The 25526-nt window shown below is 36.3% G+C and overlaps 1 protein-coding gene and 1 long non-coding RNA gene across 3 annotated transcripts in view; one reads left to right on the top strand and one right to left on the bottom strand.

Annotated features, from left to right (window-relative positions):
* Nucleotides 1-25526, top strand: part of LOC115449527 (proton-coupled amino acid transporter-like protein pathetic) — a 57869-nt gene that overhangs the window by 19226 nt on the left and 13117 nt on the right. The window contains exons 1-4 of one of the 2 annotated variants that reach the window (XM_030177374.2): nucleotides 2495-2843; nucleotides 5577-5645; nucleotides 16077-16190; nucleotides 19050-19200. In XM_030177374.2, coding sequence (XP_030033234.2) covers nucleotides 2806-2843; nucleotides 5577-5645; nucleotides 16077-16190; nucleotides 19050-19200 — 372 coding nt within the window. In that variant the 5' untranslated portion in view covers nucleotides 2495-2805. Of the gene's footprint in view, nucleotides 1-2494; nucleotides 2844-5576; nucleotides 5646-16076; nucleotides 16191-19049; nucleotides 19201-25526 lie in introns of those variants that run through there. The other variant, XM_037441359.1, reaches the window with a different exon arrangement.
* On the bottom strand, nucleotides 10114-11022 carry LOC119190150. The gene is made up of 2 exons (XR_005112783.1): nucleotides 10879-11022; nucleotides 10114-10427 (listed from the first exon to the last, which is right to left on the bottom strand). It is a non-coding gene; the product is annotated as an uncharacterized LOC119190150 (long non-coding RNA).

Consider the following 25526-nt stretch of genomic DNA (forward strand, 5'->3'; position numbering starts at 1 on the left):
CAAAATGTGCAATATCTTAAACAATAGAATCGTTTGATTTATTGAAAAGTGAGCCCAATCTGGTAGTTTATAAGGCGAGAATCCTTTACCCTGCCGTAACACAGTATTAACTAGCACGGAGGGTAAGATTTTTAAATTGTATACGTACCGTTTTAATTATGTGAACTAATTTAACATACTCATTTCTTTGTTTTTTACTTTACCGTCAAATGCAGTAAACCATTGTACGAAAAACTGTTTAAATAAATTTCTTTCTTTCTTTCTTTCTTTCTTTCATTTAAAAATAAGAATTTGTTCAGCTACTTTCGTGTCTGACTGGACATGGAACCCAGAAAAGCTGCAGAACTATGCGTCACATCTGTCTACCCCTTGTAAGGTAAAAGCCTTCCCTGTCAGTGATGCTTTATCATATTGTGCTGATATCGCAATCCTTCACATCCGTCCAACCGTACCTAAGTAATTGCGAACACTAGATCTTGTACAGTAAGCCTGCATAGTCTCATCTCTTAGCAACCTCTGGCCTTTACATATCCAGATACAAGCTTAAGATGTCTGCCAGAGGTACGAGAGTTAGGTACAATGATATGTTTACGCGAATGTTAGATATTTAAATAAAGCTATTTACGGGTTTTATCGCGTTTTTTTCCGACGTTTCGAAGACTACAGCCTTCGTCGTCACGGGGCGCATAAAGATAACTATGCTATAAAAAAAAATAGTATCACCTTATTCCACTAACCTTAACGTAGCTCTAGTAGTCAAGGCCTTATGAAAAATTTCATACTATTTGACAATCTTTACGTATGATGATTTATTATATTTACGCGAACGTCAGATATGAAATAAAACTATTTTACGGATATTATTGCGGTTTTTTATGTTATGATATTCTCCCGACGTTTCGAAGACTTTGCAGCCTACATGGTCAGGAGGAAACAGCGTAGAGTCAACGTTACAATATCTACCTACATATTACAAAAATACATACTTAATATTTAAAATAATCGTGATAGTTTAAAAAATGGGTTTATTTTGAAGTCGTTACAAATCCTGACATCTTTGGAGAAAACACCTTAACAAAACTCACACGTCAAACCTTTATCCCTGAAGGGTTACGCAGTGGTACAAACAGGGCATCCAGGCTGTCTGATTCATCCCTAGTGATAAAGACGAGTCTAATTCCATATGGGAGTGTAAACAGTAACATAGTAAGGTCTATGATAAGTAGAAAAATTTAACACAGGTATACTTACAAAGGAAATAAAAATATTAAAAATATATATAAATAAAAGCAAAATACTCAGGTGCCATCAGGGTGAACGAAAAAAAAATCCATATTGGAACAAATACCAAACTTCGTACTGATACTTCGAAGAAGAACCAAATAAGTGACCGACAATTCAAACCCGGAACCTCGGTGTCGTATCGCGCACTCAATGACGCAATACAACTATGCGAGGCGAATCATTTTATCTACGTAACATTATTGTCAAGTAATTAGTGATGCATAAACGCTAATAATAAATAACAATTTATTTTTTTTATAAATACACGGACATATGAACCTACTGCACTTGATGGTAAGTGGAGTGGGGTCCAACACAATGTCGACTGACGAGAGATGATTACCCCTTGGCAGTCGACGCCATCATGAGGCCTATTGGACTCGGATATACACAGGCTGATCCCTGCACGCGACACACTGACGTGGACCACTATAGCTTTAACTCCTTGTGTATAGTGGTCGCTATAGGGCGGATATCAAGTATATTCTACCAGCAGCAATAAATATTTATTGACAATAGTACAAATGACAGATTAGTTTTATTATGTCGCTTTAATGACTCTATGCAGTTTTTTTGTAGGGGGCCCTGTAGTCTACTTCGGGGAAAACCCAATGGGGTACTAGTATGCCCCGGCTTACTGACTGTAGTCTATAGGGGCTTGGAGGTGATTGAAATAGGAAATGAGGGAAGGAAAAGCTGAGGAATAATGGGAACTTTCCAGGATGGGCGGGAAAAGTTCGGGGCCTTATAGGCCTAATGTGATTTACCAACCAAGAGGTATACACACTTGACTGTGTGACTAGGGTCGCGACAAATGTACTCCCATGCATAGGCGTGCATTCGGTGTGAAGACCGGTGTCTACGACAGCGGTAATGAGCCGGTCAAGGGGTCACAATTATACAGTAAACATCCAGCGTGTCACACAAATTGTCTCTTGAACCGTCCAAATTACTTTTAGAATCCATAAACGTCATTTCTTTTGATGATAACCTTATCTATGGATTTATGTGCTATTGATAGCGTATTATGATCGATAATGTACAGTGCGGACATCGGAGTTTTTCATAAATTATCAACAAATATACCGATAGATAGGTAGGAAATTACGTTACATTATAAAAGAAAGACAACTTCATAATAAAATTAAAAATTGAAATAATTTCTTAATTTTAAAATTCGAACACGCTTTTATTTTTAATTTATTTAAGAACACGAAAAAGTTTAGTTTTTCCTTTATTATTTAATTTTTATTTACATTTCGTTAAACGTTCATTGGCCACGACTATAGGTAATGCAAGTATTAGCAATTTTGACGTCAGACAGATGTTCGTAAAGCCAATATTCGGAAACATTAGTATGAAAACGACACACACAATACCACGGTAGTGTTCTTCGATTTAAACAGTTATTAAATTTTTAATTGCAGTGCAGTTTCGTGACATAGATAATAGTATAATCGTGTGTTCTTGCTCATATTAAGTGATTATAGAATATATTCTAGTGTTTAATTTGTGTTTATTATGCGTGGTAAAAGATTCAAAATGGACGACAAAATAAGGTAGGTTAACTTGTTAACATTCGGACAGTAATGCCTGAAGATTCTGTTGTTTTTAAATACATTATCATATTTAACGTTGCGTATTTTTCGTGACCTTGTACACGCAAAGATTTCGAATATTTAATTACCGAGAGTCGTCATTTTTTTATTGGGCAATAATGCAATAATTTGCATAATAACTTGGAAACCAAACTAGGCCAAAATAAAAAAGAGACGAACTTCTTTCATTTCTAAATAGCTTCACTATAAGTACAGGGTGGCGATTCGTTAAAGGCTCGGGGATACTTTTGTCCAACATCGGGACATATAAGCAAATACGATACGAAATAATAATTTAGGCACGGCAAAGTTTGCTGGTCGGGGGATATATTTTATATCCGCCCAGACAGCGACCGTACGCAAGGTGGTCAAACCCGCCATAGCGGCCCACGTAAGTGTGTCGCGTTCCGGGATCAGCCTGTGTATATCTTGTTCCAACTGGCCGGCATAATTGTGTCGACTGTCGAGGGGTAATCATCTGTCATCAGTGGATATTATATTGGATCCTACTCCGCTTACTATCAGGTGTAGTGGGGTCGCTTTTCCGTGGCAGCATAAAAAAGTGACGTCATTGCAACAGATGGCGAGTACAGTGACGTCTAGAGTGTCGATATATGAGAAATTATTATCTCTCACTAGTCGATATATTTATGCCGGCCTATAACATATGCCGGCCGATTTACGAAACTAAATACATAGGCTTATCCCAGAACGGAATACTTACGCCACTATGGCTGGGTTTACGCTTGTTACTATCCGGGCAGGTACAAATATCAAACACAAAACAATTCGAATACACCACTAAACTATTAAAATCTGAAGCATTATAGCACTAGCTTATGCTCGTGACTCTGCGTACGTGAAAACTTTTCCGGAATAAATATTTTGCCAGGATAAAGCCATAGCACTCAGGTATTGTAGCTTCCTCTAAGTGTAAAATATCAAAATCGGTTTACTAGTTCTTGGGATTAGTACGTTCAAACAAACATCATCATCATCATCATCAGCCGTTGCAGTCCACTGCTGGACATAGGCCTCTCCCAAGGTACGCCACAGAGCCCGGTCTGCAGCTTTATGCATCCAGTCGCTGCCGGCCATCTTGTGTAAGTCGTCCTGCCATCTGGCCAGAAACAAACATACGAAGCATAAATTTAAACAAAAAAATAATGGGCTGAGTCCTGTGTCTGATCTTAAGTTACACCTTGACATAACACTTAATAATATCAGCCCTGCATTTTATACTGTCCTACTGCTGGGCACGGGCCTCCTCTACTACAGAGAGAGATTATGCCTTAGTCCCTCACTCTGGCCTAGTGCGGTTGGTAGACTTAGTACACCCTCAAAATTCTTATACTGAAGTTTTCAAGTACGCAGATTTCCTCACGTTGTTTTTATCGTTAAAGCAAGCGATAATTCACAAAGAATACACATATGATTTTAGGAAACATTAACACTTAATAAGATCTTACTCTAAAGCCGTGCATTATATATCTTTCATTATTCAAATGAACGTAGATAGGGGAAATAAGACATTATCTACAAAAATATTTATTAGCATTGATTAGGATAATATACAATGTCTTAAATATCTTTCTTATGTGAAGTGAACTTAAATCTTTAGTAATGATTTCTTATGTTTACGCGAATGTTAGACATTAAAATTAAACTATTTTTCGGATATACATAATATATAATCTGAAAAATAGTTTAAAATATGATCAGTTAACTGAATTAATTATTACATTAAACAGATATGATTATAGTAAATAAAATTATAATATAAAAACCGGATTTATCCGGATTTTAATCCGAAAAATAGTATTATTTTAAGTCTTGAATGTAAGGACTATAACACAAACTGCGACATATCAAAAGCAGATCTAAAACAAATACATTCAGAACACGTACACTACGTTATTCAATTTAATAAAACGATACGATGCCATTACAATGATCAATGGACGCGTCGTCTTTCGTTGATAGATATTACTATCATTTGGTCTATTTTGCAGTTAGTGTTCGTTTCTTTTATAGCAGTTGAATGACGAGATAATCATGTCACCAGGTGGTGAACGTTTCGAACATAAACAGATATAACATCATATAGACCTTTGATTAACATCGTAATGCGTGGCAGTGCCGGCTCTAAACGATGCGAGGCACCAGGCGACATTAAAAAAAAATACGCGTGACGCTTGGCAGAGATAAAAAAAAGTTCCCCGGTTTTACCTATTTCATTCGTAACATCGAAAAGAAGGTCCTCCAAGGCACCGTGCTAGGCCTCGGGAAGTCGCCTGGTTCACCTTCATAAGGCCGTCACTGCTGCGTAGCCTTTCACTGGACTCGGTACCCTCAAACATGAGGTGCTAAGGCTCATAATGCCCAGTAATTACGCTGGCTACAATGCCCTTCTAAAGGCAACAGTGCACGCACACTGCTGCTATACGATAGAAATAGTCATTGCTGTGGTACCTGCCCAGATCGTCACTCGCATACGAAAAACTGGTATTTTTTATTTATTTATTTATTACTAGATAAAACCTTTACCTTGATTTGACTCACAGAGACGCAAGCAAAAACTAGTTCAAAATACTTTATAAAGAGTACATAATATTTGATAATGTTTCATAAATTCAATGAATTTTAAAACAGATAAAATAAACAAAGTAATAATTATAATATTCCTCTTTACAGATTAATAACAAACGACAGAATGGCGAAGTCGGAGAAAAATAATATTGATTTAAACAACTTTTCCTCAACGTAAGTACCTACATACCTTTATTTTTTACATAAACACGGCACCCCACAGCACCTGATAGTAAGTGAAGTGGAGACTAAATTAAATTTCAAGAGAGGTGATTATCCATCGCCAGTTAATTATGCCAGCCTGTTCGATCCATGGACCGTAGCAGTAACATGTTTAGACATTATTTTGTCTTAACTCTTAATATAGCGAGAAAATAATGATGAACAAAACTGAGTCAAAATGGACTGACAATAATACTATCCAATCATGTTACCCGCATCTGACTTCAACGTCATCTTTTCTAAGGGATCCAATATCTATTAAAAAGTACTCAAAGTATTCTTCGCCAAAGAAGTCAACCACGGTTCCTCCCACTCATGACCTCATCGAAGCATCGAGTCCAAAGACTGATTGAGAGTAACGTGTACATTATGATACCATATATTTTGGTAAGTACGTACCGTATAAATTGCCGGAAGAGTTGCTGTCGAGATTATTTATTATCCATGATTTTTGGCACAATTTTAGCAAAGACATAAATATTAATTTACCGCCATTTTCAATAAACAATCCTAAACTCTTTTTCGATCTATCTCAAAAATCGACTAATCAGAACACAGGAATTTGACATGCTTACAAATGAGTAATTTTGATTGGTTCATTCTCGGAACAGGATTAAAGATTGAGATTGGGATCGTTTATTGGAAACCGCTGTTAATAACGCAACGTAAACATTAACGTGTTTATATCTATCATCAATTATGATAATGAATTCGCAATCAACTGTTTAACTTACATACTCACTATAATAGAGATAATTATTCATAATCTTGTTATAATTGAACATTGACTAGTTCATCCAAAGGCAATGAAAATAATTTGGACAGTTTCAAAACGCTATTATTTTGATATTATTTCCATTTATAATTGCCTAAATCCAAAGGTTTTATGCAAAAAATTGTTTACTTTACTCCCGAGGTATCGAAGATTTTACATCCTTCATAGTCACGGAGAGAATTAAAAATTAGTTTTATGAATAATGAAATAATTAATGATTTTTTTTAATAGTTAGACACCGGCATCTTTAGGGTCATTACTAGCGTTTTAGGGAATTTTGTAGCTTGAAAGGCTTTTTACACGAACGAAGCCGCGAGCATCAACTATACATGTAATCTAAAATATGCAACAACCTGCATAAACAATGATTATTAGTGACCATCCGTACCAACTAAAAGTAACAATGTAATATAGAATGGTTCATCAGTTAAGGATCAAAGTGAAGTATTATTTGACCCTTTTGCTATTTGTTTAGGTCTATGCTCAATTTATTTAGGTCTCTATTGTAATATTTGAAATACTTTAATGTTAAGAAATTAATGGACTGGGATTAATTAATGTTTCTTTTTGTTATTACTGAACTCATATTTTTTTATAATATTTCCTCTCACCGGACTATGAGAGTGAAGGAACAGAGAGTGCACCTGTGTATTGAGCACACACTTGAGCACTATAATATCTCCTACGTGCCTGGCTGGTCGCCGTTGAGATTGTCCGCCGTGGACGAAATTCGGGAGAATAATATCTTTGTTTAACAAATAAATGTATTACAAGTGCCCAGTAAGGTTGGCTAGAAACCAAATACCTCCAATGAGGTTTTTCTTTGATATCAGCGTTTCGTTCACTTCTACTCCTTGAATGAATGAATGTATAGGTTGCATCAAACTAAAGGACGGTGAACTATAGATTGAACTCTGTCAGTTTCGATCATTTCATTCACGATGATGCGCCCCACTTCTTTCCCTAGTCGCTTATAGTGTGCGTGAGCAACATGAGTTCACACGCACACTATAATGGATTGCGTCGAGGTTAAGGTGTGGATCAGTAACTTTACCCTGCAACACCGCTGTTAAAAATTGGTAGGACGCGTCTTCGTGGATGAAATGACTTATAGCAGGAGAAACCTAAGCCCAGCAGTGGATTAGTATATAGGTATATATTCCTATTAGTGGAATACCAAACAATACTTTGTAATTCAAGGTACTGGATAGTGTTTCTACTGTTTATGGGCGATTCGCTTACCATCAGACGAACGGCAAGCGCGTCACCTTTTTAAAACCTTTTTAATGAATAAGAATTGATTGACGATTTTATCTATGTGTGATTTGTACAATGTATTTATTGGCTTTCTTAGTACTTTATTATGTAACAAAATGAAATAAGAGAAGGTTACGTATGTAACCATGGAAACATAACTAACGCGCGTCCTATCAATTATTATGAACGTTCGGGTAGATTATAATAATCACTAGCTTTTGCCCGCGGCTCCGCCCGCGTTATAAAGTTTTTCGGGCAAAAGTTTTCCGTTATAAAAGTCACGCTGTATAATTTCCTGGGAGCCTATGTTCTTCCCAGGGTCTCAAACTGTCTCCATACCAAATGTCATCTTAATACGTTGGGTAGTTTTTGAGTTTAACACGTTCAGGCAGACAGATGCAGCGGGGGACTTTGGTTTATAATATATTTTTGTAGAACTTTTTAAGAGGAACAATCCCGTCATACATTATTGTTGAATTACTTTAACCGTTTACGCAGCGCACGCAGCGGATGCTCTAAAAACTAATTAATACATTTTCCCCGTTTTGGCAACATGTTTCATTACTGCTATGCTCCTATTGGTCATAGCGTGATGATATATAGCCTATAGCAGTCCAGGAACAAAGGTCTATCCAACACAAAAATATTTTTTCAGTTCAAACCGGTTGTTCCTGAGATTAGCCATTACTGCTCCGCTCCTATTAGTCATAGTGTGATGATATATAGCCTATAGCACTCCACAAATAAAGGGCTATTCAACACAAAAATATTTTTCAGTTCGAACCGGTAGTTCCTGAGATTAGCTACCACTGCTCCGCTCCCATTGGGTATAGCGTGATGATATATAGCCTATAGCACTCCATGACCAAAGGGCTATCCAACACAAAAAGAATTTTTCAATTTGAACCGGTAGTTCCTGAGATTAGCTATTACTGCTCCGCTCCCATTGGGTATAGCGTGATGATATATAGCCTATAGCACTCCACGACCAAAGGGCTATCCAACACAAAAATAATTTTTCAATTTGAACCGGTAGTTCCTGAGATTAGCTATTACTGCTCCGCTCTCATTGGGTATAGCGTGATGATATATAGCCTATAGCACTCCACGACCAAAGGGCTATCCAACACAAAAATAATTTTTCAATTTGAACCGGTAGTTCCTGAGATTAGCTATTACTGCTCCGCTCCCATTGGGTATAGCGTGATGATATATAGCCTATAGCACTCCACGAACATAGGGCTATCCAACGCAAAAATAATTTTTCAGTTTGGACCGGTAGTTCCTGAGATTAGCGCGTTCAAACAAACAAACAAACAAACAAACAAACAAACTCTTAAGCTTTATATAATAGTATAGATTACTCGAAAATTATCGTTGAAATAACAATCTTATGTTAACTATATAAAGTGTTTATTAGGTATTTGTTCTGTTCTTTCTTCGTTATTTCAGTAGGATATATTTTCTTATGTTTGAAGAATTTAAGATTGTTTTAAATATGATTTACAATTACAATATCTACATCATGTGAAGTTTCAATATCTGGTTTTGACATTTTCTTTATGACGTCACATAATTTTTACGCCGACGAATATAAGACTATAATGTAAATCACTAATTAATAATGTATGTTGATTGACTGCCTCTGTGGCGTAGTTGTATTGCATGCCCGGTACAATAGAGCTTTGAGCTCCTGGGTTCGAATCCCGGGTCGGGCAAAGTGATATTTGGGTTTTTCTGCTCAGTATCAGCCCGGAGTCTGAAATTTGTGCCCGATATGGCGATAGGCTCGCCCCCTATCACATCATGGGACGGAACACACTTGGCGAAAAGTGGGTGCCCTAGTTGCGCCTCTGCATACCCCTTCGGGGATAAATGCGTGATGATATGTATGTATGTATGTTGATAAGAAAGATAATATAACACATGGCTTAGCATCATATTTCAAAAAATATATTTCCCTTTATATCCGAAGGGATAGGCAGAAGTGCAACCAGGGAACCTACTTTTCGCCAAATGCTTTAACCCATGATGTGATAAGAGACAAGGCTATTGCTATAACAGGCACAGATTCCAGACTCTAGGCTCGTATCAGAAGAACCCAATATCATTTTGCCCTACCCGAGATTCGAACCTGGGACCTCACTGCGATACTATGATTAGTACCTACGCCACTAAAACAGCTATATTTAGAGACATCATATTCTCATGAGACGCTGTTGTTCATTGGAAAAGAATATAATATATATTTTAATATAAAGTTCAATTTAAATAAGATCCCTCATTATTCTTCAAAAAAATCTTTGCTTCTATAGTGTGTCACACTCCCCGTTGCCCTGCCCACCTTATCTGGTTAATGGGAGCTAAAGAAATAAAAAGGCAAGGGAAGGCTAACAAAATATGTAATAAAGGTAAACAAAATATTATATAAGGTACTTATTCTATAAGGGGTATTAGAACATCCATTGTCCAAAACACATTCTCCACCGATTGAATACACTGGCCTTGGGTTCCTGGTGCGTGGCGCGGAGTGCAGTAGCGTACACTCCTCTTGCTACAGCAGCAAGCAGTAGGTGGCACCCGTAGGTAAACTGCAGCAGGCAAAAGGGTCATGCAACCACTCCCGTGGAACACGACTGGACCCGGTGTGACCGACGGTAGTAGCAGGCAGTAGGGCAGAGCACTAAGCAAGCGGGTGAACCCTGAGAATCCAATTTTCAGTGTCTCAAATAATGTTTGTTGCTGTTTGACTGCCACACTCATGCAGTTGCAAAAAGCGAACCCAAGAACCTCGTGGTGTTCATGCAATTAATAGTATCTGAGATGAGGCAGTCAACATACACACGATTAGATTAACATTAATTATTCGTATTGTTAATTAAATAAGACAGTTGTCATAATGGCGGTCGTAGCTGGGTACTCAAGCTATGTAAATGTACATTCATTCGTTTATTTCCACAAGACATCCCAATCCTTTACATGCAGTGACCGTATACCAATCAAGCCCGAGTTAATAAAGGTAGTAGTAGCTAATTCCAAATGGAATAACATTTAATCATAGCGATATTAAATTATTTACATTAGCTCACATCACAGTTGCGCAATATAAAAACTAGATATTTACATTGCTTATTAAATAGTATAAACACTCACCCAATTCGGGGTACACAAGGCTGTAGTCTTTAGATATTATGTTCAGTAATTTTATAATTTGCAAATATAGTTCGATCGCGTTTTATTCGATTCCTCCTAATGACGCTTGCCCGAACGCATTCCCCTCGTCCGGGCGCGGGGGTGAAATCCCTGCCTTTCGGCGCATGCTCCCAGACCTTTTAGCCGATGCGCTTGACATTCTTTTATCGTTAATAAAAAAAAATAATTATTATTAAATAATGTATACCTAATACAAAATAATATAATAAATGAGTAATTAGTAACGGAATAACCGTTACAAGTGACTGAGCACATAATTATAATTTAACTCACAGTAATGTTGAAATTTTCCGGATGTTATCGCTATTTTTTATATTATTTTCTCCCGACGTTTCGAAGACTTATAGTAATGTATGATATGAAGCTATATTAACATGCGAATTCGCTTTTACTCTTTGTTACGAGTTATAAAATAGACATTTATAATATCAGGTTTTTATTATCTGTAATCATTTAGATTCCACGCGGAATTACTGTTGGAGAATGTCACAACGATGTAGTAAGTAATAATCAAAAACAGTACAAAATTGTAACAATATTTTGATAATAAAACACACCTGTGTCGCGAGAAGTTTTAGTTCATGCCCGATGTAACAATTGGTGCATATCATGGAACCAAAATAAACTCTAAATTTTATACATTAATTACATCTCTATCGAACTTTGGAATTAAACGAATGAGCATATTTATGATTCCTTATTTAGTCCTTGAAGAATCCGTGCGGCTAACCTGAATTGAAGCCCAGTGCTTCCAATTTTCTCCAATCCATTATACATATTCCATCATAAATACAAGTGATTACACGTTTTCCCTTTTGTATGAATTCCTTTTGATCTTATTCTATTTTTGAACAGTCACGCACGTTTTTGTGCGATTTGGTGTGCCAATGACATATAAATATCTTTGGGGTTTGGAGAATCATATTATAAGAAAGGTAGAATGCTATATTTTAATTTCAATATAGGAATATTGGTGTTGTTTTTTAAAGCCATGTGGTATTTTTAGCTAGCTTTACAAATATTAAATAGAAAACCAAACTAGACAATTCGTTTCATAAAATTAGATTTGTCCAGTGTTCATTATAATTATTAAAATAAAATAAAGCATCAAAACATAGGCGTTTAAATACAATAATTATTATTATAATTATGTAAAGCGACGCCAGGTTTAAGAACGTGATAATATTTAAATCACATGTCCTATTTGAATAACATATATTTTTCCTTATTCTTTTGTGTTGCGAATAGTTTTTGACTAGTTCGCGAGTTCAATAACTTGTATAAGCATTTTGGTTTTCCGTCCACGTGCGAAATATGAGTAAATATTTCTTACAGTAAACCCTGTGCGCGCGGATACAGAGCAAAAAACACATTCGATTCTATAAGTCAGCTTTCTTGGGTCTCATTATTGCTATACGTGCCTGAATTGCAAAGTTGCCATTGTTTGTATCACGGCAAACTTCGGCACCCAATACAATGCAGTCCTGAAATTGCCAATCGACATTAAAGGGCAAAATAATATTACTATTCTATACTACTCTATTAAAAGTTATTTTGCAACAATTTCTCACGTATCTTTAATCTATATTAAGCAGAGGAGTTTGTTTGTTTATACGCACTGATCTCTGGAACTACTGGACCAATTTTGAAAATACTTTCATCAATAGGAAGCTACATTATCCCTACTTTTGTCCAGAAACCAGTTTTTTGCGGACACGAATAGATGAACATTATCTACTATATGATAGTGCTATTATTTACAAATATTATGCCTTTAGATTTTAGATATTAGAGGTAGAGTTGCGATTTACGGCAGTTCTCGATAAACGATCCCAATATTTGATCCGATCCTGAGAACAAACCGATCCAAATTGATTTATGTTGTTGGATGGTAGGCAGAGAGTATGTGTACGATTATAATCTGTAGGAGAATATGCTCTAAATACTATTCTTGTTAGCTTGTAATTTAATAAAATAAATTTACCTGAAGGTTTCGATAGATGGCCAGTTAATATGACACTTTTTTCAGTTTAAATTTTCTATCCCGTTATAGGGAGAAAATACACATTCTGACAATATTTTTTTTGTTTTAAAACTTACTAAAATTTCCGTGCTTCACTAAGAAGTCGAACCCGAAACCTCACGATTCACTGCCTTATATACCGCTAGACAAATGTGTCTGACCTGAAAATCGAATCTATTATAACTGGTAATCAACCCATAATTCTGATCTGCTGTAAAAAGATTCAGTTTTTTTTACCTTGACACTGACATAAACAGTAACGCTTCGCTTCTACAAAGTAATATAGTCTTTGTGACCTTCAAAACGTGACTGTGATTCCATCAATCCTTTCACAACTCCAACCTTCGTTCACGCTGTACATGACCACTGAACCGCGACACTTTTTGCTCAATGAGCATTAATCCTGTTACGGATGGACTCCTTCTATTGACAATTTGTTTATGGTCTTCGATTAGTGACGTAATCTATCCATATTGCGTAGGTTCTTGATTTGTCTTGGATGACGCTGTATTTGAGGATGAGTAAGGATTTTTACATGGTACATGAATGAGGACAGCTGGCAATAGAACCTTATGGATAAAATTGGAGGAGGCCTTTGTTAAACAGAAACAAACAAAGACCCTGAGACACAAACTTATTTATTGAATTTTTCAACTATATACTTTGTTTGAATCATCATTTCAGCCAGGTATCGTCTACTGCTGTACATAGGCCTCCCCTATTGAGCACTATAGGGACCGGTTCTGTGCCGCCCTCATCCATCGGACTCCGGCGACCCTCGTCAGGGCCCTTATTCTGTATGATAGTGTAAACGCGTAACGCGGCCGTGTCATGTTATCTCCGAGAAATGTGCGTGGAATGGTATTCTGTAAGTCAAATTTCTATAGTCCTAAACATGACGCGTTGTGTTACGTGCTTGTTACGCACTGTTAAAATAACGTGCGGGATAGAGAATAAGGCCCCAGGTCGTCAGTCCATCTCGTGAGGGGCCTGAATAAAGGCTTATATTATTTTTTATATGCACACAGCAAAGTGATCCCATTGCATCTGATAGTAAGCGGAGTAGAATTGGAATGTAATGTCGACTGACGAGAGTTGGTTATTGCTTGCCAGGAAACCATGTCTTAGATACATATCTATAAAATTAAAATGTATTTAAAAGATAAACTACTGCCTCTTTGGTGTTGTTGTATTGCGTGCGCGGTACGACCACTACTCTAAGGTCCTGAAGACGAATCAGCCATAGGGATCGGGTTTTAGTAGTATTTGCCCGGAATCTGACATTCGTGCCCGATATGGCGATAGGCACGTGTATCACATGATGGGACGTACAAAAAATGTATGACCTATTTGCATCTAAGCCTACACATTCAAGACTAAAAGGCGAGATGTGTTTTATTTTTGTTATACCTATTATTGAATCAACGCTTAGTTGTAAAAAAGTGAAACCCGCTTTATCTTTTTGCATAAACGTGCTTCTTTTGCTACTAAAATATGTAAACGATTCACGATAAACTTAATGAGCCATATCGGACACGTGAGTGGCGAGCCTCTCAGAGGTAGAATTTTCATACTAACGGAGTGAATAATCCTGAATATTTTTTATGGGGTTGTAACCATAATTATAATAATCATAACATACAGAAATTAGATGTTGTTGAGTTCTTCGAGGAGGCTATTTCCCGAAGGGGGTGCATACAAGAATAACTTTAAGATAATTGAGTCAGTTATTGCATATTTATTTACCTAAGTATGGAATAAATAAAGCTATATTATTATTATCACTATAAGGCAGCAGCGATAGCCTAGTTGGGTGTGGAACGGATTGCCGAGACGAATGTCCGCAGGTTCAAAACCCAAGGGCACAACAACTGAGTTTTCTAAATAAAAAAATATGTGTGTATTTTATGTGAATTATCGCTTGCTTTAACGGTGAAGGAAAAACATCGTGAGGAAACCTGCATGCCTGAGTAGTTCTCTATAGAAATTTTTAGGGTGTGTGTGGTCTACAAATCCGCACTAGGCCAGCGTGGTGGACTAAGACCTAATCCCTCTCAGTAGTAGAGGAGGCCCGTGCCCAACAGTGGGACAGTATATAATACAGGGCTGATGATGATGATAATGAACATTATCATTATCGCCAGTCTAGTCATCGCGCTATACTTCTAAAGAGATTTGTTTTGGTTAAAATTTGTTGCTGTTAACATCGCGTTTGTGAGTTAAGATCTGAAGATTAATTTGCTTTAACCCAACATAGCCAATTTAAATCACAAGCAACTCAAGTCGCTATTATTAGCATTTACTTGAAAGTACATTATGAGCGTATTAATCAATGTTTTATATCTTTCCTTCTTAGCTTGTTTCCTGATTAACGTATTCACTAATTAAGAAAGTTTAATATAGCTTGCAGTCTTTTTTACACTCTTCAATTAGTCGTTATCGAATCCAATATTTTCTTCGAAGGATTTTTTTGTGACCTAGAAATATACTTAGTATTTAACTAAAAAAAATTTTCATTCTCGCTCTAACTTTGCAAAAAAACAAACTTGGCACACTAAGCCCGTCTCTGACGTCATTTTCCATAATTACTAACAATGTAACCTGGCATTCTGATTTGATATCTCAGGCGAACGAAATTGCATTGCCTCAAATTTTAAAATTCAAACTTCTGTGGTGTTATTTCTGGAAAACTGTATCGTTTACACCAGACTTTTAAACAGGCCGGCATTATTGTGTCGACTAGCGAGAGCTAATTAATATTATTAAAACTTACGCGAGACATATTAAATTAGTCGAAAACAACACGGTTTTCGTCATCGAGGATGACCTACTTAATAGGACGAAATTGGTCGGCGATTCCGACTACTTTATAACGTAAGTAAAACCGTGTTATTTTCGAGAGCAAATTTTTCATCAATCCACACTTTATCTGGACCCTTCTCCACTTACCATCAGGCGCAGCACTTTGCTGAGCCCAAATAAAAATCTCACCAAATACTCACAATCAAGCGCAGAACCCTTTACCTTAATTAATTAAGAGAATGAATAAAAAGAGACTGACTTATTAATCTAGTTAAAGTGGTACATAAAATAGTTATTCTATGCTTTCTTTCAGAGCGGAACTGACTGCCCACCCTGGATTCCAGTCATCCATCAGCATAATATCTAAGGGTAAAGAAGACAAACCCTACAATCCTTTCGAGCATCGTATGGTTGAGCATCCAAACACGTAAGTAATACTCAGAGTACTAACGGTGTGTTAGAGGGAAGAGGGCTTTATAATGCCATATATATTTTTAATAGACTCATTTTGTTTTATACTTTTCAAAATATTTACATCACATATGTTATTTCTAATAGAAGGAAACATTGCAATCAAGTAAAAATCAAACAACCTTATTATATTTTCCAGTAATTCCATTAATATAGTTCCACAATAATATAAAAATTATACCACAACCGCTACAAGGGTATACATAATAAATTGTGTCTTTACCAATAACCAGTAGTAATTATTGTGATAAATAATTGCTTCATAATTTTTTCCTACGTGAATTATTATCGTAAATCAGACATAGAAGCGGCGATAGCCTAGTTGGGTGTGGAACGGACTGCCGAGACGAATGTCCGCTAGTTGAAATACCAAGGGCACACACCTCTGACTTTTCTAAAATCGTGTGTGTATTCTTTGTGAATTCATCGTTCGCTTTAACGGTGAAGGAAAAGATCGTGAGAAAACCTGCACATCTAAGAAGTTCTCTATAGGAATTTCGAAGGTGTGTGAAGTATACCGATCCGCACTAGGCCAGCGTGGTGGACTAAGGCCTAATCCCTCTCAGTAGTAGAGGAGGCCCGTGCTCAGCAGTGGGCAAGTGTATAATACAGGGCTGATATTATTAGTATTATTAGACAGAGAAGGAATTATGTCAATTGTATTGTTAAAAATTTAGTTGTTATTTATGTAGGCCTAGCCTCATGAGACGGAAATAAGTTCTGCGAACAGAAACACACTGCCTACCAGTGGCCAAGGGTCATTAACCCGATTCCTGCCTCCCTTTAGTAATTTACGTAAAATCTAATTATCATTAGAACGATTTTTTTATTATTATGGCTTTGAATGTTGACACTAGCTTGCCGTTCGCCTGATGGTAAGCGATACGACCGTCCATAAACAGTAGAAAGACCATCTAACACCTTAGTACTACACACAAAATATTGTTTGGTATTTCACTGCGCTCGCAATCCTGAGACATAAGATGTTAAGTCTTATTATGTCCAGTAGTTACACTGGCTACAATATTCTTCAAAACGGAACACAACAGTACTACACACTGCTGTTTAACGGCAGAAATAGACATTGTGGTGGGACCTATCCAGGCCGACTCACATATAAGAGACATACCACCAGATCGCATTTATGCATTAGTACCAATTAGTTGTGTCGGTTTCCTTTACGGAAAATTTCATTTATCGCCACTGCTGCCTACGCCTTGCTGTTAGAGTGAATTTATGTAACTTCTACATAAATAGGTCGTGAAGGCAATTTATAGCGATGCGGGCGAATGTATTAAATTAAAGAGACGTCACAGTACCTCAGATAGCTTATTGTAATCCCCACAAAGGTTAGATGTATTGTACGCACGTTTGAACGACGTAACTTCGTTATTTGAATTTCAGTCTAATAATACAATCTTATAGCGGTAATAGTCTAGTTGGTTGTGGAATGGACTGTCAAAACAAATGTTCACAGGTTTCAAATCCAAAGGGCACACTCCTCTGACTTTTCTAAAATTATGTGTGTATTCTTTGTGAATTGTGGGTTGCTTTAACGGTGAAGGAATACATCGTGAGAAAACCTGTACACCTGAGAAGTTCTCTATCGGAATTTCGAAGGTGTGTGAATTCTAACAATCCTTACTAGGCCAGCATGGTGGTCTAAGGCGTAATCCCTCTCAGTATTATAGGAGGCCCGTGCCCAACAGTGGGACAGTATTATTATAATTATTTTTATTAATTCATTTTTAGGTACGTTGTAAAGGTCACCCACCCTTCGCACAGGTAGTAGAGCATAGTGGCTACATTTTGCAGCTTTGGCAATGGCTTTTTCTATCATACAAAACATTAATTAATTATAATATAATATATACATTAACCTTTTCCTTGAATTAGTACGTCCCTTGATGGAAATCGTATGAAAATCTTTTCGACTGTTTTTAAGTTTATCGCGTTCAGATAGACAGGAAGGAGGACTTTGTTTTAAATATTTAAGGATTGATTTGAGCCAAAAGATGAACGCGTAAGCATATCTAACTATGCAGGATGGGCAGTGATTCATTTATATCCTGAAGAAAGTACACGTAAGATAAACCACGAGTAAAACTATTAATTTAAAATATAGTCATCAGAATTGTAATAAAAAATATCTGTAGTTGACTAGCAACAGGCTAGAACAAACAAAGAAATATAAAGGTAACTTTTCAATAAACGACTCATAACTTCAAACATAACTGAATTTATAATAAGAATTGCAACTAACAGGTGATGTTAATTTATGTTAAATAAGTGTCAACATATTTACGGTTTACAATGAATACATGACCTACGTTTGTCTTTATTGTTATTTAATAATGTAGTAATATAATAGAAAATAATTCATTCAAGAGAATATGTAGAACTCTTAGAAATCTCTTGAGTTAAATTACGAATTCTTAGAGTAAGTCATAATGGAAGCAAAAGACGCGTAAAGGAACTATTATGAAAGAAGTGTTTAAAAGCAGCTGCTTATAATAGTAGATATTATGCGAATTGATTGAATGGAATGGATTCTAATAAGAGATTCTATAAAAATACTACGACCTCTGTAGTTCTGATAAATGACATTACGCATATAATTTGCTCAATGCCTTTAGTAAATTATAAATGTTATCTTCATGAAGCGTCTAAAATCGAATAATTTATAATAAATTCACGCATTAAATTGTTGAAACAATAGCACTTTATAATAATAATTCGTTTGTTTGGTTTTATTAAGTACCCTAACCTCCTTTCTATATTAAAATAATGGTTTCATTTGTGCTTATGTCCACAGAACAATCGGCTCGATCGTCCATCTCCTGAAAGCATGTCTTGGCTCCGGAATCCTGGCTATGCCCGCAGCGTTCAAAAATGCCGGACTCGTCACTGGATCTATCGGAACCCTGCTAGCTGGTTTCATCTGCACGCATACTGTACATATTCTGGTAAGAGTTTATTTATGTATTATACTTAGTCTGGCCATAAATACTGTTACACTTAATTATAAAAAAATATTACATTTGAATTTCGAATCTGTCATTTTTATACGATTGTTCATTGTGTTTTCTCATTTTGGCGCCAATACATTGTAAAATATTTTGCGATATTAAAATGGTGTGGGGTGATAAAGAGAACCGAATCGCTGTGATAGCATTACACAAAGTAGGTATGGAGCCAAATGCAATTTTTAAAACTCTCCATACACTTGGTATTAGTAAAATGTTTGTGTACCGGGCTATTAATAGGTACAATGAGACCTCCTCTGTTTGTGACAGAAAAGATCTGGCCGTCCACGTAGTGTTCGTACGAAAAAGGTGGTCAAAGCAGTAAGGGAAAGAATTCGAAGAAATCCTGTCCGAAAGCAAAAGATTTTATCTCGGGAAATGAAGATAGCACCTAGAACCATGTCGCGTATTTTAAAAGATGACTTAGGACTTGCAGCCTATAAGAGACGCACTGGCCATTTCTTAACTGATAATTTAAAGAAGAATAGGGTGGTAAAATCGAAACAACTACTGAAGCGGTACGCAAAGGGAGGTCACAGAAAAATTTTGTTTACGGATGAGAAAAATTTTTACAATTGAGCAACATTTTAACAAACAAAATGACCGTATTTATGCTCAAAGCTCTAAGGAAGCTTCCCAATTAGTCGACAGAGTGCAACGTGGACATTATCCGACTTCAGTGATGGTTTGGTGGGGTGTTAGCTATGAAGGAGTGACTGAGCCATATTTTTGTGAAAAAGGTATCAAAACATCGGCACAAGTGTATCAAGATACCATTCTTGAGAAGGTAGTTAAGCCCCTTAACATCACCATGTTCAATAACCAAGTATGGTCCTTCCAGCAAGACTCGGCGCCGGGTCATAAAGCTCGGTCCACGCAGTCTTGGTTGGAATCGAACGTTTCGGACTTCATCAGAGCTGAAGACTGGCCGTCGTCTAGTCCCGATCTTAATCCGCTGGATTATGATTTGTGGTCAGTTTTAGAGAGTACAGCTTGCTCTAAACGCCATGATAATTTGAGTCCCTAAAACAATCTATACGATTGGCAGTGAAGAATTTTCCCATGGAAAGAGTGCGTGCTTCTATTGATAACTGGCCTCATCGTTTAAAGGACTGTATTGCAGCCAATGGAGACCACTTCGAATAAGCTTTTTATATTTTTAATTGTTTTATATTTATGTATTAAACTGACACACTGTAAAAGTAATAAATGTTATTTGCAGTTAACAATTTTCTTTTTTCTTTATTACAATATTTATGGCAAGACTAGGTATATGCATTGATGGTGGTAGAATATGAAGGTGGTGGCTATCTGGCCGGACAGCGACCACCGCACACAAGATGTTAAGCCCCGCCGTAGTGGCCCACGTACGCGTGTCGCGTTCCAGGGTCACCCTGTATATATCCGGTTCCAACAGGGCTCTTATTCTGTATGATAGTGTAAACGCGTAACGCGGCCATGTCATGTTATCTTCGAGTAATGTGCGTGGCATGGTATTCTGTAAGCCAAATTTCTATAGTCCTAAACATGACGCGCTGTGTTACGTCCTTGTTACGCACTGTTAAAATAACGTGCGGGATAGAGAATAAGGCCCCGGGCCGGCATTATTGTATCGACTGCTAAGGGGTATTCATCTCTCGTCAGTCGACACTCTATTGGAACCCACTACACTTACCATCAGGTACAGTGAGGTCACTTTGCCGTCTCTGTCAAAAACAAAATATATTTTACATCCTTACAATAATTTAAGCATTGCGATTTTGATTTATATTTCATGAAAAGAAGCTGTTTCTATTCTACTGACAGCTCCATCAATATCTCTCTTTTTAATATTAAATTAAAAGATTACCTAATTTCTGTTTTCTTGTAGTTCTCTAATGGATTATCTAATCCGATAGATTATAATTACTATCACAGTATTCAAGCTATAATTTTTTAAGTATTTAATTCACTGCATAAAACGAATGGTTTTGTTTTTGGGCAAAATCTGATCATTGGTCTTATGAATCCAACCAAAAACTGAAAGATCATATTATATCCGCCGTATTGTTAGAAGAAAATAAACGTAATAACGAAGTCACATCAAAACTAGACAAAACAAACTCCACATTATGAAGTCCAATACATTTATCCATAATAGGTAAAGTTTGGTGCAATCCTATCATCGACGTATTGAACTTGGCGCTTTAGGCTAAAAACCAAATAAAATTTGGACAAATTCCAAAACTTTTGGATACTGGAACATGCACTTCAATTGTGTTTGGCATATAATATCAATATGTTTGGCAATATTAACTAAAATTTTATAAACAAGAAATATTGTGGCAACTATGCATTAGTGCTTTCTAAGTTAATTGTTTCATGTATTTATTAGTCTCCCTGGATAACGGCTTGTTTCAAGCGCTAAGCAGCAATGTATAACTATACTAATGTAGATATAAAGCTGAAGAGTTTGTTTGATTACGCCAATCTCAGGAAGTACTGAACCGATTTTCAAGATTTCCACTAATAGGAACCTACATGAGTACTGTGTGATATAAACTACTTTTTATCTCCGAAAAACTATTTCACGCGGACGGAGTGGCAGACAAAAGCTAGTATAATATTCCGATTTAAAGAACATTTAATTACGGTATAATTTCTAAACTTCCAAAAAGATGACGAGTGCGGTGCTTCGTAGACTTGGTAATTGAATTTATGACCAACGTTTCTTCTAAAGTTGTAAAAACAATAATAGGCTATTAAAATGTTTGAACGTACTTCTAACAAAACATCTATAAATTTGTGTATTTTATGTTATAACACGTGTTTACTCTGCTGTTTATTAACGTCCATTGTAAAGGTTTTTAACATTAACATGGTTTCCATTGTCAACAACAATAATAGGAATATTTTCTATTCTGTTTATCATAAAAACTTTAATGGATGTCCACATTACCTGCTAAAATTGTGAAAATCAACTATTATGTTTTCCTCGAAATTGGTGCTAATGTTTTTCCCAGAAGCAGTATCAGACATTTTCTAAAAACCGTATACTGAACTCACAGCGCGAAGCCCAATTAGAACTAACAAATAATTTTATTGTTCTGGTTTTAAAACACGGCTAAATTAAACTCGGAACTGCATATATTCAATATAAATAAATTCTATTCTAATTAAAAACTTGACTTCGAAAAGGAATTTTATTATAAAGCAACAAAGATGTTTGTCAATTGCAATTCTAAGTCTAAATCGTTTAGTAATACCTAGAAAGTCTGGGCTGTTGTCGTTTAGCAATACCAGTCCAGACAATATTGGTAATAACGTAAATCGATTTCTGAATAATCCATTAAAGTTACTATTGAAACGCTTGAGTACCTAATTGTCAGCGGTGAACTTGTTTACACTCGTTTATGATCTTGTACTTGGAAATCAGAGACTAATAAAGTTAATGTAAATTCGTATACCCACCACACATCTGGTCCGGTCTCCATAATAGGACACAGATATTGTCTCCTCGGCACCATATCTGTGTCCTATTATGGAGTGGGCCTGGCTTGGCTGTTACTAACTTTGCTAAAATCTAAAGTTTAAAAAGAAATTTGCATCGAGCTAACACATGGTCCCGACTCGACGAATAATAAAATTGTCAATAAAAATATTTCAGTTTAGGAAGTGAAGGCTGTAGAATAAAATATGATGATGTCAAAAAGGATTGTACATGCACTTTCATACTTTTATTGTATTCATATTTCAAACTTCCATTGTCGACGGTCGGTTTCTGTTTTTATTTTTTATATTCTCCCGAAGTTTCGAAAACCAGCTTCAATTTAATTTTCTGCTACCTAGGTCTGAGCAATTGAATATTACCCAAACTAATATAACAGTTTGACAAAGTTTTTTAATTAACAATAGTAGAATAACTATAATTAAACTCAAATAGTGTCGTTTCACCGTTTGGGACGTGGTTTTGTTTGAAGACTGGTTGGGAGTTAATATTGTTTTGTTGGAACAATCGACTTTCAATTCTTAGTACAAGATTGTACTACGTCACAAAGGGCTTTAGATTTAGGAGAGGGCAAATAACAATACATGTGAAATAATAACTTGTGCAAATTTCTAAGCGATTAAGAAAGTAAATACCTGAGTAGGTAATTTGTATTGACAACACGAGTAAATGACATGTATTAGTATTATTTTTTTCCACCGTTTTGAAGCTAGTATTATATCCGTATTTCTAAATCAAATTTTTATCTATGTTATTATAAAAAGCTGAAGAGTTTGTTTGTTTGAATGCGCTAATCTCAGAAACTACTGGTTCGAATTGAAAAGGTCTTGTAGTGTTGGATAGCCCACTTATCGCGGAAGGCTATCGGCTATATAAAATCAGCTTTAGTTCGCTTAACATCAGGTGCAATGAAAAAACATTTCCGGACTCTAATAAAAATAAAATACACTCGGCTAAAAGTGGGTGCACCAGTTGCGCTCCTGCCTACCCCTTTGAAGATATCAGTATGAGTCTTTGTATATTTAATAAATTTTCCTTATTTTTTTAAAATATCGTGAATCCAAATTGCGTCTTCATTTGTAAAAATTTGTTTATTCACTTGAACTAAAGCATCACATTTATAAAGATAATCATGTTACTGAATATTTCTAAGTGCTACAATTTACTATGACATCAAGATAATAAAACAATTTACGTTCGTTATAACAGCCATTTTAAAACTACTTACAAAATAAGCAAGATGCCTGACAACTGGCGAAAAGCGAATCCAGACTTTTGTCTCAGACGACCTTTCATGTACAATGACACTTATCCCTAAGGAACGTTTCGTTCTTCCGGAAATATTATATTGTATCAAACCGGCACGCCAGCTACTTCTATCCGAAATTTATTACCGTTAGCTATTTGCCCACTGGTTATTTTGAAAATAGTACCTACATACAATATATTTCTGTTATATTTAGCTGGTGGTAGGACATACTTTGTATCTCCCCTTATAGCGACTATCGTACATATTATAAATATATATAGTATAAATAGTGGCTCACGTATGTATGTTCCAGAATCAGCCTGCGTATATCCTGTTTAGGCAGGCCGGCATAATTGTTTCGGTTGTCAAGGAGTATCACCCCTTACATTTTATATGGATTCTACTCTGCTTATGATCAGATGCACTAAGGTCAATATAATGTGTGAAATTAATTTTCATAGTGTAGGAAGATGTCGCTCTTATCTACATACGTACGTCTACACGTATGTTTTTATAAAACACATCATAGATGGTCTAATCGGCAATATGAATAGATCAGTTCGACCGGGATAGTCACGGCGTGACCACAAAAAACCGTAAACAATGGCAAATTTGCTATTACGTTGTATACGGCCGTTAAAATTATAATTAGCCCAATTAATCTTATTTTAGAATATTATAAAATGCAGAAAACTCGTTTCAAGCATGAATGTAGGTATATTTTTACGCCTGCTATTTTCAGCACTGCGGCTGTATTTTTATTCGGAAAGCTACGCCGCTTAAGTTCCACTTGTATTTGTGTAAGCGGTTTCTTTGATAAAAGAAACTGGAATATTTAAACAATTTATTTTGGTTGATTTTGCATTTTAATGAAAATTGCCATGGTAGATTGGACCCAACACAACAGTTTTAATCTGATAAAGTGCCTATACTTGACCTTAATATTCAGTAAGGTATGTAATCAACTGGCAGTCTCCCGACGTTTACTATCTCCCAGGGCGGCGTAAAGTCATGGTGACTCCAACATAACGACTCAGTTACCCCCCATTAAGGCTAGACAGTAGTAACAAGGTACAAAGAAAAAAAACCGTGTGTAATCCAAGTCGACTGTTGAAAAACTCATACTCTTATAAATACACGATTAAATACCAGTAAAGGTTTTTGTTCCAAATAGAAAATTTCAGCCGCCATCAGACAATATAGAGTAGGGATGACGAACACAGCATGCTTGCCACTTGCCAGTGGTAGCCCGCAATAAAATAATTAAGACGCGACAATACTTGAGAACGTATAATGTCAGCCCTGTATTATATACTATCCCACTGCTGGGCACGGGCCTCCTCTACTACTGAGAGGGGTTAGCCTTAGGCCACCACGCTGGCCTAGTGCGGATTCGTAGACTTTACACACCTTCGAAATTCCTATAGAGATCTTCTCAGGTATGCAGGTTTCCTTACGATGTTTTCCTTCACTGTTAAAGCAAGCGAAAATTCACAAAGAATACACACATTTATTAAGAAAAGTTAGAGG

Source organism: Manduca sexta, chromosome 22 (assembly GCF_014839805.1).
Source record: "Manduca sexta isolate Smith_Timp_Sample1 chromosome 22, JHU_Msex_v1.0, whole genome shotgun sequence".
In the NCBI taxonomy this organism is placed as follows: Eukaryota; Metazoa; Arthropoda; class Insecta; order Lepidoptera; family Sphingidae; genus Manduca; species Manduca sexta.